At 38.4% G+C, this 17,525-nt stretch overlaps 1 protein-coding gene across 1 annotated transcript in view; it reads left to right on the forward strand.

The window, feature by feature from the left end:
• Window positions 1-17,525, forward strand: part of Cpe (carboxypeptidase E) — a 116,802-nt gene that overhangs the window by 81,690 nt on the left and 17,587 nt on the right. Inside the window, exons 2-3 of the mRNA XM_076853647.1 lie at window positions 9,754-9,950; window positions 12,250-12,417. Coding sequence (XP_076709762.1) covers window positions 9,754-9,950; window positions 12,250-12,417 — 365 coding nt within the window. The remainder of the gene's footprint in view (window positions 1-9,753; window positions 9,951-12,249; window positions 12,418-17,525) is intronic.

Genomic DNA, 17,525 nt, shown 5'->3' on the forward strand with positions numbered 1-17,525 from the left:
CAGAAATAATTAGAAACTGATACTGCTAAAAAATACAAGATCCCAAAAGCCTCTTCAGTAATACGTTCACAGAGACATTCTGATGAAGTCTATAATTATTATTTTTTTAAGAGAGAGAGAGAGAGAGAGAGAGAGAGAGAGAGAGAATTTTAATATTTATTTATTTATTTTTTTAGTTTTCTGTGGACACAACATCTTTGTTTGTATGTGGTGCTGAGGATCGAACTGGGCCACACGCATGCCAGGCGAGCGTGCTACCGCTTGAGCCACATCCCCAGCCCCTATAATTATTATAGTACTTAATAAATACTTCTTGGTGTTTCTTGGTGATTGATATCTACAGGAAGAATTCAAATCATGAGGCTCTGTCTGTAGGACAAGTTCTGTCTTATCTGATTTGCATATTAAAACTTATTTCTGCTCATGTGAGATGTCCTTAGACAAGTCTACTGTTTTTCTGTATCTAAAGACATTCAACTTCTTCTTGCAGAGCAATAATAAAGTGTTTGCATTAATAATCTTCAGTAGTTTATTTCTCTGAATTTGAAGTTAGGAATTTCTGTGAATGGGCATAAAAATTACTCTTGCCTCTACCTTTATGAAGATAGTCTTGTTAATGGGGAGACCAAGAAGGTATTTTGGATATCTGATATTATTACTGTTAGATACTTTAGAAAAATCTCCTTATTAGGTTAAAATTTCTTCAGTGGTTTATTATGGCTAATTTTAGAGCAAAGGGTGATAAAATCTGGTGAATTAGCATCTTCTAGACTCATTAACTCAGTCCAAAATAATTCCCTAGTTCTCTTTACTTTTCCTTCTCCCTAAGTTGAATTGATAATGGTTCAATACAAAAAACCAAAACAATAACAACAACTTAATTTTTTTTGGGGGGGTGGTCACAGGCACTCAACCACTGAGCCACATCCCCAACCCTATTTTTTTTTTTTAATTTTATTTATAGACAGGGTCACTCTGAGTTGCTTAGCACCTTACTTTTTTTTTTTTTTTTTTTTTTTGAGGCTGGCTTTGAACTCCTGATCCTCCTGCCTCAGCCTCCCAAGCCACTGGGATTATAGGCATACACCATCGAGCCTGGCTCACAATAACAACAACTTGAAACCAAACAAACTTCTATTAATTCTTCTAGAATGAAACAAAACTTAAAGAAAAGCAGTAGGTTGCACCAATTTGCAGTCCTACCAGCAATGTATGAGTTTAACTTTTTCCCCACATCCTCACCAACATTTACTGTTGCCTGTATTCTTGATGATTGCCATTCTGACAGGAGTGAGATGAAATCTTACTGTAGTTTTGATTTGCATTTCTCTAATTGCTAGAGATGTTGAACACTTTTTCATATGTTTGTTGATCAATTGTATTTCTTCTTCTGTGAAGTGTCTGTTCAGTTCCTTTGCCCATTTTTGATTGGGGTATTTATTTTTTGGTGTTGTTTTTTGAGTTCTTTATATATCCTAGAGATTAATGCTTTATCTGAGCTGCATGTGGTAAAGATTTTCTCCCAATCTGTAGGTTCTCACCTCACATTATTGATTGTTTCCTTTACTGAGAAGAAGCTTTTTAATTTGAATCCATCCCATTTATTGATTCTTGATTTTACTTCTTGAGCTTTAGGGGTCTTATTAAGGAAGTCAGATCCTAGGCCGGCATGGTGAAGATTTGGGCCTACTTTTTCTTCTGTTAGGCTCAGGCTCTCCTTTCTAGTGCCTCAGTTTTTGATCCACTTTGTGTTGATTTTTGTGCAAGGTGAGACTACCCCACTTCTCTGTTTACACCCAAATGACTTAAAATCAGCATACTACAGTGATACAGTCACGTCAATGTTTATAGCCATTCAATTCACAATAGCTAAACTATGGAACCAACCTAGGTATCCTTCAATAGATGAATGGATAAAGAAAATGTGGTATATATACACAATGGAATATTAATCAGCTTTAAAGAAGAATGAGATTATGGCACTTGCCGATAAATGGATGGAGTTGGAGAATATCATGCTAAGTGAAATAAGTCAATCCTAAAAAACCAGAGGCCAAATGTTTTCTGTAATATGTGGATGCTAATTCTCAATAAGGGCGGGGGGGTACTAGGGAAGAACAGAGTTACCTTAGATTAGGTAGAGGGGAATGAAGGGAGGGGAGGGGAAGGAACATGGGGAAGGATAGGAAGAATAGTCCAATGAAAAATACATTATTGCTTTATGTATATATGTGACTGTATGACCAATGTGATTCTACATATACAATCATAAAAATGAGAAATTATACCCTCATCTATGTATATCAAAGTGCATACATGCATTCTACTTTCATGTATAACTAATTTAAAAAATTCAACATTAGTAAAGAAAGAAAAAAAAGCAGTAGGGTAGAGGTTAGTCTGATAATATCTGTCACACTCTGAAATGTCTTCAGATCTCTTTAACCTCAGTTCACTTTTTTGAGAACCTATGGAAACACTGGAATCTATTTATTCCAAATAGTTCTCTGTATGCAGCAGTGTGTTGTAGTAGGCTTGTACTGGCCTGTGAGACCTATTTTTAATTTTAGGAAATTTGTGAACCAAGTGATCTCACATTCATAGCTTCGAATTGGCCAGGGTAAGAGTGTTTACGCCATGGAAATAAGCAGTACTGCGTCTTAAGTTGGTTGATGAACATCTACCTGCAAACCAGCGTGTATGGGTATTTGTGAAGTTTCTTGAATACTTTTGTGAAAGCATCAGATACTTTCATTTTTAAAAATTGAAGTAATTTCTGTTAATATTGGAACTCTGACCTTGTTATAGACTTCTGAGGCTGAAAATATCATCTGTTCTTTTGTTCACACCTCTTTCTTCACTTAGGATTTTACCAGAAACATTCTAGATGGCATGTTTAAGATAACTTTAAGTGTACTTATGTGTATTACATAATTAATATTTGAGACAATGATTCTGTAATATATCTCTGCAGGATGATTATGTAATGTATTCTATTTTGATCATCCATTTAAAAAAATCAGATGAAGTCAAGGCTTCATTTTTAAGATGTCATGTTAACTTAGTTTAAATATGACTGCAGGAAGGTGCATTGGCTCATGCCTATAATCCCAGAGACTTGGGAGGCTGAGGCAGGAGAATTGCAAATTTAAGGCCAGTTTCAGCAACTTGGTGAGGACCCAAGCAGCTTGTTGAAACCCTGTCTCAAAGTAAAAAACAAAAAGCACTGATGATGTAGCTCAGTGATAAAACTCCCCTGCGTTCAATTTCTAGTACCACCACCACCACAAAAGCATAACAAACAGACAAAAAAACAAGGACTCCAAAGAAGTAAGAAGCAAGAAGAGAGAATATCACATGAAAAGAAATTCTGCAACTTCTTTTGCATCCATTTTCTGTTCTTTTGTCTTTTCCAGGTTCCTTTCCCTTCATTCTTTTTTTTTTTCATTTCTTAAGTAGAGGAGATGTCTATTTTTATAACCACACCCATCTATTATTTATTTGAACCCTGGAGGTTTGCATTTAAGAATATGCTCAGCATTTTAGGCTGCTAAAGTGTGCTAAAACATGAGTTGATTAATGACTTTCTTCCTGACAAATTCTAGGAAGTTTACAGGGTTCTGTGAGAATGATTTGCAGGCTATATGTAATAGGTTATAATGTCAAACAAGTGGGAACAATTAGTAGCTAATGTCTTTACCCCAGATTACCACTGAGGGAGGAAGCTCATTGATTAAAAGGCCCATCTGTTCCAAAGATGTTCCACTTGCTTGCAAAGCAGTTTGTAAATCCGATTGGTTCAGTTTATTTCTCAAAATTGTTGCTTATGTGTACATTTTATCCTGATAGCTTTGAGAAATGGAATTTTGTTCATGGATATTATTGTTATGTTTAGTATAAGACATATACCGGGAACATATATTTTGAAATTCTTATCAGTTCTAAGACTTATACAATCAATGAATTAAATATATATGGTCAGTCTTCCATATGCATGGGTTTGGCATTTGCAGACTTAGTCAACTGCAGATCAAAAATATTTGAAAAATATAATCATCTCTATGGAACACATACAGAATTTCTTCTTGACATTATTCCTTAAACAGTTCAGTTTAAAAAGTATTTGCATTGCACTAGGTATTATAAGTGACCTAGAGATGATTTAAAGTATGGGAGAGGAAGTGGCTAGGTTTTATATATAAAAACTATATACCATGTATATAAGAACATGAGCATCCTCAAATTTGGGAATCTTTTATGGGATGGGGTCCTGGAACCAATCTCCCTTGGATACAGAGGGATGACTGTACCTTCTGAAGGAATCAGTGGACTTATATGTTAGCAAAAATTTGATGTTGGAGCAAGAATAGATTCATCTCTGTTTTCAGGTTGAAAGGAGAATTCTGTTACTATGGTTGTTTTCTTAAAATGCCTATAAGTTTCTTATTTTTTCTAAATAATGATGCTACACTTGCTTAGAATTTTGCAATTTCCAATCCACTTTCATATTAGTTTTCATATCATTTTCCATTAATTATTTTCCCTCTGTTGTTTTCTTTCTGTATCAAGGTCATTGAATCAGTGACTCTAAGATTAGAAAGGGGTCTTCCAAGCTATCTAACCAATTACTGTATCCAGAGGTCAGTCTGCCTACTATTTCCAGGAGGAGAAACTATTAGATAGGGAGACAGGCCACTGGGCCAAATAAAGGAGTGATTTTTATTTTATTTTATTTTATTTTGTAGGAAAGGGAGACAATGTCTTGTCTACTTGCCTTTTTATTTGGTCATTTCTTTCATCCTCAACAGAGTGGTCCTCTGAACTGCTGCTCTAGGGTCTCTCAGATCACTTTGAGGTATAAATTCCTTTTACCTTTAAATTTCCTTTGGGAACATTGCTACCTCGCCTTGTGCTTTAAATGTCACCCACAAGCCAAGCCTAATAGGTATGAATTTCTGGGGTACAAAATGTTAACATTTTACTTTTGAGGCAATAGGAATTTCTTTCTTTCTTCTTTTTTTTTTTTACATGTTTTTAAAATTATTTCAAATCATACTATTACATAATTTGGGCAAATTAAGAAATATAAGTACAGATTTACAATCCTTTGCCTGCTCTGGTTTATGATTTATAGTTATTTCTGACTTCATTAAAATTGTGGATCTCATTTTTAAAAGGTAGAAATTATTCTTGCCTTGTTCTGCTGAGAATGCAAATCTTGTCAGGTACGTTATGTATTTTGTGTTACCAATGGAAAAAAGGTAGAAACTTGGCCCAGCCAGGTTAGATTAGTTTTGTGAGATGATTCTCTCTTAATGTTCTATTGATTGATAATTATGTGCCTATGAAATGTCTAGAATACTGATAGCTACGCAAAATTGTGGGAAAATTGATGTAACAGGAGAATGGTACTTCCTAATGTGAGCAATGTAACTTGTGCTCATAGGATCATTTTTCAACTGCAAGACTGTGAACTTGGGATTACTGCCTAGAAAGGAAAATGAATTTGGTAGTAAGTGACGAAGGTAAGATGGATATAAACAACCGTCCCCAAGCATACTGAGAAGAGTGCTTCTTGCTTCCTTTCACGTCTTGTTGCTAGGAGAGAGATGAGCAGCACACAGCTCCCTGAGCATCACCAGCCTGTCCACCAGCGATGACAATGACGTACCTGGCAGTCCCAACCTGTTCCACCTGGGATTTGTTTTTCTATGTAAACACTGCACAAAGGAAGGCATATGTCACCCATGAGCCAGCCTGTTGTGCACGTCACCTTCCTGGCGGAAGAAAATTAAGTGATACTAAAAAGCTGTCATTAAAAAAAAAAAAAAAAATCGAAGGGAAACTGACACAGAGGTCATTCAAAATCCAGTCTTTCATTGTATCTCTATTTCTGCATTCGAGATTCTGAAGTTGAAGTCTCTTCGGAATCAGTTGTTTAGACTGCACAACAAAAATAGCCTTAGAGAGGCACTTGCCTGGAGAGGTTTTGTGGTGACCATGGAGATTAATCTTCTTCATGGGAAATCAGCTGTTCACAGCATGACTGCCTTGATTCTCAAAGAAGAGTTTCCATTCCTGCCAGGGGCTGTTGGGTAGAACAGCAAGCCATAGAAGCTTCTAGGTATTCTGCACGGGTTGCAGACTCCTTGACGCTCCCCAAGTCTCCTTCAGTTATTCATTTGTTCCCTTCCTGATTCCAGAGAGCTCCTCAGGCGGCTGCAGCTGCACCTGCATCTCAAGGGAGTGTGAGGAGGGGATTTAAAAGCAAGACTGTTCATTCATCCCTCCCTCATGAATGTATGGAGTAAATATTTATTGTGTTTTTATGCTCCAGACTCTGTGCTGGGCATGGATGCTACATTAGGGAGCTAAAATTGAAATCACCTCGGGACCAACAGATTTTACATTCTGGGGGTGGGAGGGTTAATCAAATAATCCCACTGATTAATGCATACTTTCAAAATGAGGTATTAAAACTAACAAGGGAGCAGGGCTGGGAATAAAGAAGGAGCCGTATTTATCCAAAACTAGAAGGGTGTGAACACAACATGTGCACAAGAAGGAGATAACGTTAGAGGAAAGAGCCCTGTCACTGTAGGAAGCATGGCTGAGACACAGGAGGGAAGTGTGGCATCTGCAGGGAGTTGGTGGTCAAGGGCAGGCCACGTGGAAGTTAAGGATTTTGCAGAGAATTTTGGTCTGGATCATGCACAAAAATGGGAAGTTATAGGTGGGATTTTAGGTAGAGACAACCTGGCAAGAGTGGTGTTTTAAAAAGATAACTCTGGCTATGGGAGGGAACAGGATTGAGAGGAAGCCAAAGAGGCAGAGGGAATATTCTAATTTAGAACCTCGAAGCTGGATAGTTGTGTATCCAACATTCCTTCATGGTTGCCTCACTCTTGACATTGTTCATGTGCATGTCTGTGTCCTCCTCCCAGATTCGACATTCCTTGAGGTTAGGAATGCTGCCTTATTTGCTCTTTGACCCCCGGCGGTGTCTCACATTGGGATTTGTATATATGCTTTGAATAAATGCTGTGGCTCTTTTCCATCTCACAGATGTGTCAGCAGGCTTGTGATGGCTACATAATGTTACCACCAGAATTCACAATGAATTGTTATTCCTGTGGATAAAAGAAGGCAAGGATACACTTGTTTTTTCTTTTGCTAAGTGCTATGTGCCTTGAATCTTATTTTGCGACATCAGTATCTTCGGTATAATGACCTTTGCTGTTTTTGTCAACCTAAAACATGGTTATTGTCATTATTATTATTACTATCTCCTCCCAGATAGAACAGACAAATTGAGGGAGATTCGTTCTGAGAGGAAGTTCTTGCAGAGTTGAAGAAGAAGAGAAATCATTTTGGAATTTTTCTGGAAATTCTGGAACTGCATACATAAATGAGTAAAGTAGCAATAGGGAGCAGTGTGGCCTGGGGCCGAACTGGGGAGGGCACACTCTCCCCCCAAATATTCACATTCAAAAGCAAAATGCACTCTGCCAATCAAAACATCTGGGGGCCAAATTTGGCAATGTAACTGTGAGGCTGCTATTTCTCCTTTAAATGATTTTTAGAAATTTAAAATGAGATAAGTAATTAAAAAGAATCCATTCTGCTTATCTACTCTTACGTGTTGTGGGCCATGCTCACTCTTTTGAGTGACTTGGTGCTTCAGAGTTGTGTTGGGGTAGGGACCTGAGAACCTCTTGCTGTGTAGTCTCAGATACCTTTACAAAGTAGGTTTTTAATAGCCCTCTGCCCGCTTGGTTTCTCTCTCTCTCTCTGTGCCTCTCTTAAATAATGGGCTGTTGCAATTTTCCCTGTGCCTCTGTCAAATGAATGCAACCGGTAAGGAAGGTTTAAAGGGCATGCATTTAACAGAGAGGGGAAAGGTATTGTCACTTTTCAAACCAGAAACAAAGAAAACACTTCTTCTCATGCTTTTTGGGCAAGACCTGAGGTGGGTAATTTTATTATTAGAGACTGTCCTTCAAAGTATCAACACAGGGGGGTATTAATACCCTGATGCTGCTTCCACTAAGATTAAGATTAGCATAAGCCCAGTTGAGAGGTCAATTAAACCAGACATGCAGGAATCTCACGCAAAGAATGGTTAGATAACACATTTCCAGGAGAAAAATAAGTCCAACTTCTTTTCTAGTGATTTTATAAATGGGAGAATGCTTTTCCTGGCAGAAGGTGGGCCCGTGGGATAGATGAAGCAGAAACAGCAGAACAGCAGGATGAATGGGAATTGTGTTCTCTGCAGTCCCCCGGCACCTCTCCAAAAGCAACTGAGGCAGCAGCCTTGGGCAGCCTGATTTATATTTCAATCTGAGCCCTTCAGCCCTGCTTATCCTCTTTGGGCTGCATTTGTACCATCACGACAATAAAAATATCTTCCCTCCACACCTTAGTGGGCTGTTGTAAAGATTAGATCAGGTACAAACACCTCACAATGATAATGTGATGTAATTATATTAATGTTAAAAAATAATTAGAGCAAGCACACAGAAGAGTCGCTACTTCCAGGTTCTAAACCTTTACATTCACGATTCTACTTAGTTATTATTATAATTATCATTTTTTTTGTAGCAGGGATTGAACCCAGCGGCACTTAACCTCTGAGCCACATCCCCAGTCCTTTTTTAATATTATATTTAGAGACTGGGTCTTGCTGAATGCTTAGAGCCTTGCAAAGTTGCTGAGGCTGGCTTTGTACTTGCGATCCTTCTGCCTTAGCCTCCTAAACTGCTGGGATAACAGGTACACACCTGTGCTCAGCTCTACTTAACTCTTATCAGCATAACTTTCCGTATGAGGTAGAACCTATCCTGTCTATTTTTTAGATGGGGAAACGGAGCCAGAGAGAGCTGAAGTACTTATTCAAGGCTAGTCAGTAAGAATTGGCTACAAGGTTGGAACCTTGCATTCTGGATCCTTTTAATCCTCTGGTTGGAAACAAACAGCATAGACATTTAACTAAGGCAGAAGATCAGCCTATGAATTGTGACTTCAGAATTGGTCAGGTCTCTTAAGCAGTCAGAACTTCAGTTTTTCCATCTATAAAATGGAGATGGCTTCTAATAGTGCTTGCCTTTTAGATGTTTGGTGAGGATTAAATAAGAAAAAATGCAAAGTACAATGTTTAACCAATAAAGGGCACATAAAGTATATTATTATTCCTAGTTATTGGGTTGGGGTATGTATTAGCCTGGTTGGACTATCATAAAAAATACCACACCCTGAGTGGCTTAAACAGCAAAAGTCTCTTTTTGCACTGTTCTGGAGGCTGTAAGTCCAAGGTCAAGGTGCCAGCAGAGTAGGTTTCTGGTGAGGCCTCTCTTTTGGCTTGCAGACTACCTTCTTGCTGTGTCCTCACATGACCTATTAAACTGGAGACCCACTCCTATGACCTTATTTGACCTTGAGTACCTCCCCCACAGCCCTGTTTCCAAACACAGTCATGTTGAGTGTTAGACCCCCAAAACGCGTACTTTGTGTGGATACAATTCATTTCATAACAAGTGGGCAGCAGGAAGAGAGGAACAGGATGGAAAGATGGAAGAGATGTTTGGCGTATTCTCATGTGTAAGGTAGATTTTCTTAGGCAACAATTCTAGAGGGAAAAGAAATTGCTGCCTATTCATAAAAATTAGTAGATAAATGATAGATCGGGCACCGTGTGCCCTTGCTTTGGTGTTGCAGAAAATGTCTTCATATTATCTGTTTTTGTTCTTTTAGGTGAACCGGAATTTAAATACATTGGGAATATGCATGGTAATGAGGCAGTTGGACGGGAACTGCTCATTTTCTTAGCCCAGTACCTGTGTAACGAGTACCAGAAGGGGAATGAGACAATTGTCAACTTGATCCATAACACCCGAATTCACATCATGCCTTCCCTGAACCCGGATGGCTTTGAGAAGGCAGCATCTCAGGTGAGTGACAGGCAGGTTGGGCTGGGCGTGCTTTCTGTGTCTTTGTATGTTTGCACATATGTGTTTATACATGCATCACACCCTTGCACAAAGCTTATAGAAAGTTCAGTGCAGAGTGTAAGTGATACATGATCAATTTGTTGGTAAGAAAAAAGTTAAGAATGAAGGGAAGAGAGTTTTTTCAGCAGAGATTGCAAATGAGAAATTTAGTTAATAGGTTAATATTTTAATAATGTTTTGTTTGTATTGCTAAATAAATAATTTATGTATCTATATTTGTGATCTGGTAAATTTCCTTCTAAAAAATTTCAGAAAATATCTACTGTAGTGTAATAAATACTATGGCTGTATCTGATCAGCCGATGTCATAGCGCCCTCTACTGAAATCAAGAAGAAAAACTTTCGGCCAGATCAATGTTCAACTGATGTTTAATCATTAGTTTTATGAATGTTGAATAAAATTTAAAAAAAACAGAAAGTAATTTATAAAGTTTAAATTATAATTTTATGGCATAAATTTTGATTCATATTTTATATTTCAATTTTTAATAAGTTTATTAAATTACATTTTAACTCTTAGACTGGAAGTTAACCACTTTTGAAGAGAAGATAATATGGTTTGTACATCCATTTTTGGTTAGGAAGGGATGGGAACATTATATCTGCTGCTGTCTACAGCTTGAAATTATTTTCTTATTTTATTGGGACACATTAAATAATGTTTTTTACAGTGAAGCCAGTAATCCTGTAGTTTGATATTGTCAGAAACCCAGTGAATTTTTATAAAGTGTAACATTGATATGATTTCTAAAGTTATGAGAGAAAAATTCTAGTAACATAAAATCAAATTATTTAATAATTTGAGGTCAGTTTCAGAATTGTAAGTGAGCAAAAGATTGTTTTGCTATTTATTTTCTGTCATATAGATTTTTATTTCTCCATCTGAGGTATCTTAGCTTACATGGCTTAAAAGATGATTGCTTTGTTTATATCAAAGATTTGACATAATTTAATAGTGAAACAACAAAATTCACATTGTAAAGTAAAATTGAATGTCTTAGAAGTTCGTCAGTTGTTCCGGTTGTACTATTAGCAAAAGGGTTAAATTGAACAGAAATTCCTCAGCCACAAAGCCCTCACCCAGCGCCTGTAATCCCAGCAGCTTGGGAGGCTGAGGCAGGAGCATGATGAGTTCAAAGCCAACCTCAGCAATGGCGAGGTGCTAAGCAACTTAGTGAGACCCTGTCTCTAAATAATATACAAAATAGGGCTGTGGATGTGGCTCAGTGGTTGAGTGCCCCTGAGTTCAATCCCTGGTCCCCTCCCCACCCTCCACAAAAAAACCCCCACATAGACAAAACCCTAGAATTTTTGTTCAAAGCTCTAGAACTTTTTAAAAGATTTATTTAAAATTAGAATTCATTTTCAATTGATACTTAGAGTATAAAATTATACATATTTATGGGGTATGATGTGAGGCTTTGATATACATGTATTTTGTGTAATATTTAATCAGAGTAAATATATCTGTCTCCTCAAACATTTATAATTTCATATGGTGAAAACATTCAAAATACTTTCTTACAAAGTTTGAAATAAAACTCATATTTTTTGATGAAAAGTACAAGAGGGATACATATTATTAATATATAAAAACTTGTGTTAATTCATTTTAAGCTTCTAATCTTATTTATTCTTTTGATTATTTAAGCATATGCCACTTGTCATTTATAGAGGCAGTGAAAATTTTATTAAAAGTGAATTAGAGGGGCTGGGGATGTGGCTCAAGTGGTAGCGCGCTCGCCTGGCATGCGTGCGGCCCAGGTTCGATTCTCAGCACCACGTACAAACAAAGATGTTGTGTCCGCCGATAACTAAAAAATAAATATCAAAAAAATTCTCTCTCTCTCTCTCTCTCTCTCTCTCTCCTCTCTCTCACTCTTTAAAAAAAAAAAAAGTGAATTAGAGTGGCATGCTTTGAGAAGGTCTTCTATTACTAGTGAATATGTATTGACTTTTTTGTAATCTTATAAATATCTCTTAAATATTATTATTAATATTTAAAATATTATTCATTGAAAATATTTTTAAGATGCCCATAACATATCCTTTAAATCTGATACCTTCATGCTTATATCAGTAAAACAGTAAGAATGACATTGTGGAGGATATTGTTGAAATAAATAATCTTAGTAAATTATTTTCAAAAACATTAATTGAGACCTTAAATAGTGACAATAATAGTAAATGACTGATTTTTCTCTGATTTTTTTTTTTTTTTTTTTTTTTTTTTTTTTAGCCTGGTGAACTCAAGGACTGGTTTGTGGGACGAAGCAATGCCCAGGGAATAGATCTGAACCGGAACTTTCCAGACCTGGATAGGATAGTTTATGTTAATGAGAAAGAAGGTGGTCCAAATAACCACCTGTTGAAAAATCTGAAGAAAATTGTGGATCAAAATACAAAGGTAGGGGTTGGGGATGTGGCTCAAGTGGTAGTGCGCTCGCCTGGCATGCGTGCGGCCCAGGTTCGATTCTCAGCACCACATGCAGACAAAGATGTTGTGTCTGCCGATAACTAAAAAATAAATATTAAAATTCTCTCTCTCTCTCTCTCTCTCTCTCTCCTCTCTCACTCTCTCTTTAAAAAAAAAAATACAAAGGTAGAGAACTTGCATAGTTTTCTTGGGGTCATTTTCTGGCTTTAGTTCAGACCTCTTGTCCGTCCTCTCCCAATCCATTCAGTCACTGTTTTAGTCAGCCTTCTCATTGCTGTGACTAAAAGAACCAACCAGAACAACTGTAGAGGAGGAAGAGTTTATTTTGGGGCTCACAGTGTCAGAGGTCTCAGTTCACAGACAGCCAAATCCATTCCTCAGGGCTCCAGGTGAGGTCTAGCATCATGGTGGAAGAGCATGGTGGAGGGAATCGGTGCACATGATGATCAGACAGCAGAGAGAAAGAGTCCTTTCTCCAGGTACAAAATATATACCCCAAAGGCATGCCACCAATGACCCACTTCTGTCCTCTACCTAGAAAGTAAGTTTGAGTATCTTTATCATAGTGAAGGACGCAGGAGTAATAAATGCTGGTATGTAGCAGTTACCTATCACTACACAAGCCAGGGCTGGAGGAGGGTGAGCCTAGATATTAGGTTTGCTCCCTAGGATTGACTGAGGGTTGTAGAGTAGAAGTTTGGGCTAGGAACAGGAGGAAGGAAGCCAGTTGTAGATCTTGGGAAGTCACCAGGGCCCTCTCAGAGGTCCTTTATCAGCGCATCTAATTAGCAACTCAGCAGCATTCCACATTGTTGGACATTCTTCTCTTACAGAACTTTCTTCTTTCCTTTCTTGCTTTACAAAACTCTTTTCTCTCCTACTTTCAAATCACTGCTTCGTTTCTTTCCCTGTTTCTTCTACCTTGGCTACATACTGGCCATCCTCAGGATCCTATCTGATACCTCTCTGTGCTGCACTAGGTTTCCATCCTTTCCTGAACCTGCAATGTTAGCTGTTATACCAGCTCTCCCAGACCATGTCTCTAATTCTAGATTTCTAGATCTCCCAGGAGCATAGATTTTCTTTTTACTTGCTCACTGGGTCCCTTTATCTGGTGGTATCTGGGACTGAGGTTCAGACTGTCCAGAAATAGGTATTTTCTCTTAGAACCACTATTGTTTCACTCATCCTGATCACCAAGACCATGGAATTTCCAACTTTGTCAGTTGGTTCCTACTTCCCAGTTATTTGACCTCTCTGACTCCTCTCCCTCCCGTCTTCCCTTCCTCTGCAAAACTCATTCCCCGGCTTTAGTTCAGGACCCGGGTCCTTTTATTCTTGTTTTGTGTCCCTCCTCTCCCAACTCCATTCAGTCTTTGTTTTAGTCAGCTTTCTCGCTGCTGGGACTAACAGACCCCATCAGAACAATTGTAGAGGAGGAAGAGTTATTTGGGGGCTCAAGAGGTCTCAGTTCACAGACGGCCAAATCCATTCCTCAGGGCTCAAGGTGAGGTCTAACATCATGGTGGAAGAGCATGGTGCCGGGAATTGGCTCCAGGATGATCAGGCAGCAGAGAGAGACTTCACCCACCAGATACAAAGTATATACCCCAATGGCCTGCTCCGAGTGCCCACCTCCTCCAGCTATACCCTACCCCCCTTCAGTTTCCCCTAGTTAATGCCATCGCAGGATCCATTCGCCGATTGGGTTAAGGCTCTTGTAACCCAATCATTTCTCCTCTAAACCTTCTTGCATTGTCTCACACATGAGCTTTAGGGGGACACCTCATATTCAAACTATAATAATCATCTCATTTCCTCCAGAGTGATCTCTTCAAACACAAATTTTTCTCTTTTGCTTCAAAAATCATACCAGTTCACCACTACCCAGAGGATAAAGTGAAAACTTAGCATGGCAGCATAGTATGAAGGTTAGGCATGAAGATTCTAGACGCAGCCACCTTGGACCGAATCCTGGCTCCATACTTGCTGTGTAAACTTGGAAAGTTCTTTAATTCTTCTGTGCTTCAGCTTCTTATCTGGAAAAATGGAGATGATAGTACTGTCTGCCTCATAGGATGTTTATAAAGATTGAAAAAGTTAATGCAGCCAAAGTACTTGAGTTCAGGACCCAGGACTATTATTACTGCCACATCATTCTCTCCCAGTATTCCCTGCTAGTTACCTGGGGGCTAGGTGGACACAAGTTCGCATCTACTAAACCCCTGGTGCACCGTCAAGGCAATATTGCTTTCAACTATTTGTGGAGAAACTGAGCCCGTCATGGAGGACAGGTGGAAGATGGCTGGTAGCAGCCCTTAGTCCCTTCTTTATTGTTCCAAGACATGCAGCCCCGTTGGATCAATTATTTTTAGTACCTTTCCTAATTAAGAGACTGGGAAGTATGATTTCTTCATTTCATTATAGTTCCAGGATCATTCAAGTGTCTCTTGGCCCCTGGAAACTCCTGTTTGACTCATTCCTGAATTTGGCTCCAATAGCCCATATCTTCTATTTGTACTCACATGTACAATTTTCTGATAATTTTATGTCTTTGTGTAAGTGGCTGTTCCAACTGTCAAGAATACCCTTCTCTGTCCGTCTATGCCTCCTCATCTCTGAGATCTTCCTCTGCTCTTCAAAACAGATCCTATTAATCCTTCCTTATATATATATATATTCCCAGTAGGGTGCTTATTGTCACATATAAGTTTATATCATACGTAGTTGTTTATGCATATGCTTTTCCCTTTGACTCTCACTTTCAGTCCCTTGCTTGCAGGAATTCCAATTGTTGTCTGAGTTGTTAAGCTCTCCTGGGTTCAATCCCTGGTACCAAAAAAAAAAAAAAAAAAGTACAATCCAGCCCTGCAAACAAATCAAAATATTTGAAAAGGAAAACTTTCCTGCTTCTGCATCTCAGATGCACTTGCAGATTCTCCTCCTGACAACCATCTTCAGGGAGAAGGGAGAGCCCGAAGGCCATGGTTGGGTGAAAAAGAGGGAAGTTCTGAGTGATAATCTATGAGCAATTGGAACAGGAATGAAAAACTGTTCTGGAAGCTGAGTCCTGATATGGGCACACAAACTCCCCGTTGCTTGCATTTACCCTGTCCATGCCATCTTTGTTAAAGAAATGAGGAAAATCATTCCTATCCTCTGCTACAGAAGAACTGCGAATGAGCTCATGTCGACAAGATGGTTGATTGGCAACTTTGTGTAGGTGCCGTTATTTCCAGACAGCATGACCTTCTCCTTCCTGTTAAAACTGTGTCGTCTTTGCACCTTCTCCATACGAGGTGGTTTCATATTTTTAGCTTAAGCAATATGATTAAAAGATGTTCATGTAGTCTTTTTAAATCATAACTTTTACTTCAAAGATCTTGGTGCTGCTACTTTTTTCTAGATAAAGGTAAACCAAAGAGAAATATGAAAATTATTTTTTTAGACCCTTCTTTGGAACATTAACAGTATCTGTTGACATTGTTCCAAGTCTCCCGTAAATCTGCTTGACAATTGTGAGGTCACATTGCCTATGTCCCGTTCATCTCTTTTTTCTGTTTTTGTCATCATAAATGAGACAGTGTTTAGAGCCTTTTGGTACGAGACATAGACAATTCATTAATGCTGCTATATATTCCCCCTTTCTTAATTCTTCTTCTCAGCCCGATATCTAGATTCCTTGTAGAGGTTTGTAAAGTTCGAGGGTTATTCTGTTGGGTATGTCAGGAATCATGGCTTAGGAATGCAGAGTCCCGTGATGGCTGATCCAGGAGCTCTCTCTGGGCTGTGTGTGCTGTAGGGGAGGAGGTGAGAAGGAACCTGCACCTTGTGGCATACTCTTCAGATGCTGTGATGCTCTCTCGAGACACATGCTTGAGACTCATGCGCTCCTGCTCTTCTGAACCTTTGAGTATAAAAGCTGTCTCCTATCCTCCCAGTTCTTCCTGCTGCCATTTCTCATCTGCCCCCGAGCTTGTGAGCCTGGTCATGTTACTGTGATCTGGGCTTAGCACGTGAACCTTGGCCTTGATTGCTTGAGAACAGCATGGATTAAAATGCATTTCATAAGTTATTAAGATTCCACGGAACCTTTAGTGGCTGGAGTTGTGAAGAAAATAGAATAAATATAGTTTCAACATATTTTAAGAGTCAAAGCCATCTAATTATAGGGCATAACATTTGAGCTATACTTACAGTCTTTAAATGGAAGATTTAAAAATAGGTCACAAATAGTTTTAGAGACTATCAGGGCCTTGCTGTTAGGGATGCTCCACTGTGGTTCACTCTGTAGATCACTTAAACATATAATTACAGTAAGTATATAGTCAGCCTAAAAGGCTATTCAGAGTCAAAGAGAAACTCATCTTTAATTTATCAAATTGTGGAATTGACTTGCTTACTTTTGAATATACTTGTAACATGGATATTAGCAGTGGTGTATGTAAGATACAAGAACTAACAATGAACTAAGCCAAGGAGCTTTATATAACTGTGTATTGAGGACTGTATCTTTGAACTTATTTCAAAAAGAAGTTTTTAAAAAAAGTTATGGTGGGGCTGGGAATGTGGCTCAGTGGTACAGCGCTCACCTAGCACGTGTGAGACCCTGGGTTTGATCCTTAGCACCACATAAAAATAAATAAGATAAAGGTATTGTGTCCAACTACAACTAAAAAATATTAAAAAAAATAAAAACAATTATTACAAAATTCATATTTTGGTATGTGTCCTTCAAAATTATTTTTATGTGCTTATTGATCTATAAACACGTGGCAGCATGTTGTGCAAACTGTTTTGAACACTTGCAGGTTAATAATGAATAGCAAAATAGTCAGTTGCAGAGTGACTCTGCACCTGAGCCCCTGTTAACACTGACACCTCACCCCAGGGAATATTCTGCTTACTTCCCAAAGATGGCCAGGTTACCCTCCCTCCTTCTTGACTTTAACTTCTCTCTCTTTCTTTTTTCTTCTCCTCCTATCCAAATCCTATCTTATTTTTTTCCTTCCTGAAGTTCTACCCCTTTCCTGAAGTCCTCAATAGTTCTCCAAACCTCAGTGATTTCTGCCTCTTCT

Source organism: Callospermophilus lateralis, chromosome 4 (genome assembly GCF_048772815.1).
Source record: "Callospermophilus lateralis isolate mCalLat2 chromosome 4, mCalLat2.hap1, whole genome shotgun sequence".
NCBI classification, from domain to species: Eukaryota; Metazoa; Chordata; class Mammalia; order Rodentia; family Sciuridae; genus Callospermophilus; species Callospermophilus lateralis.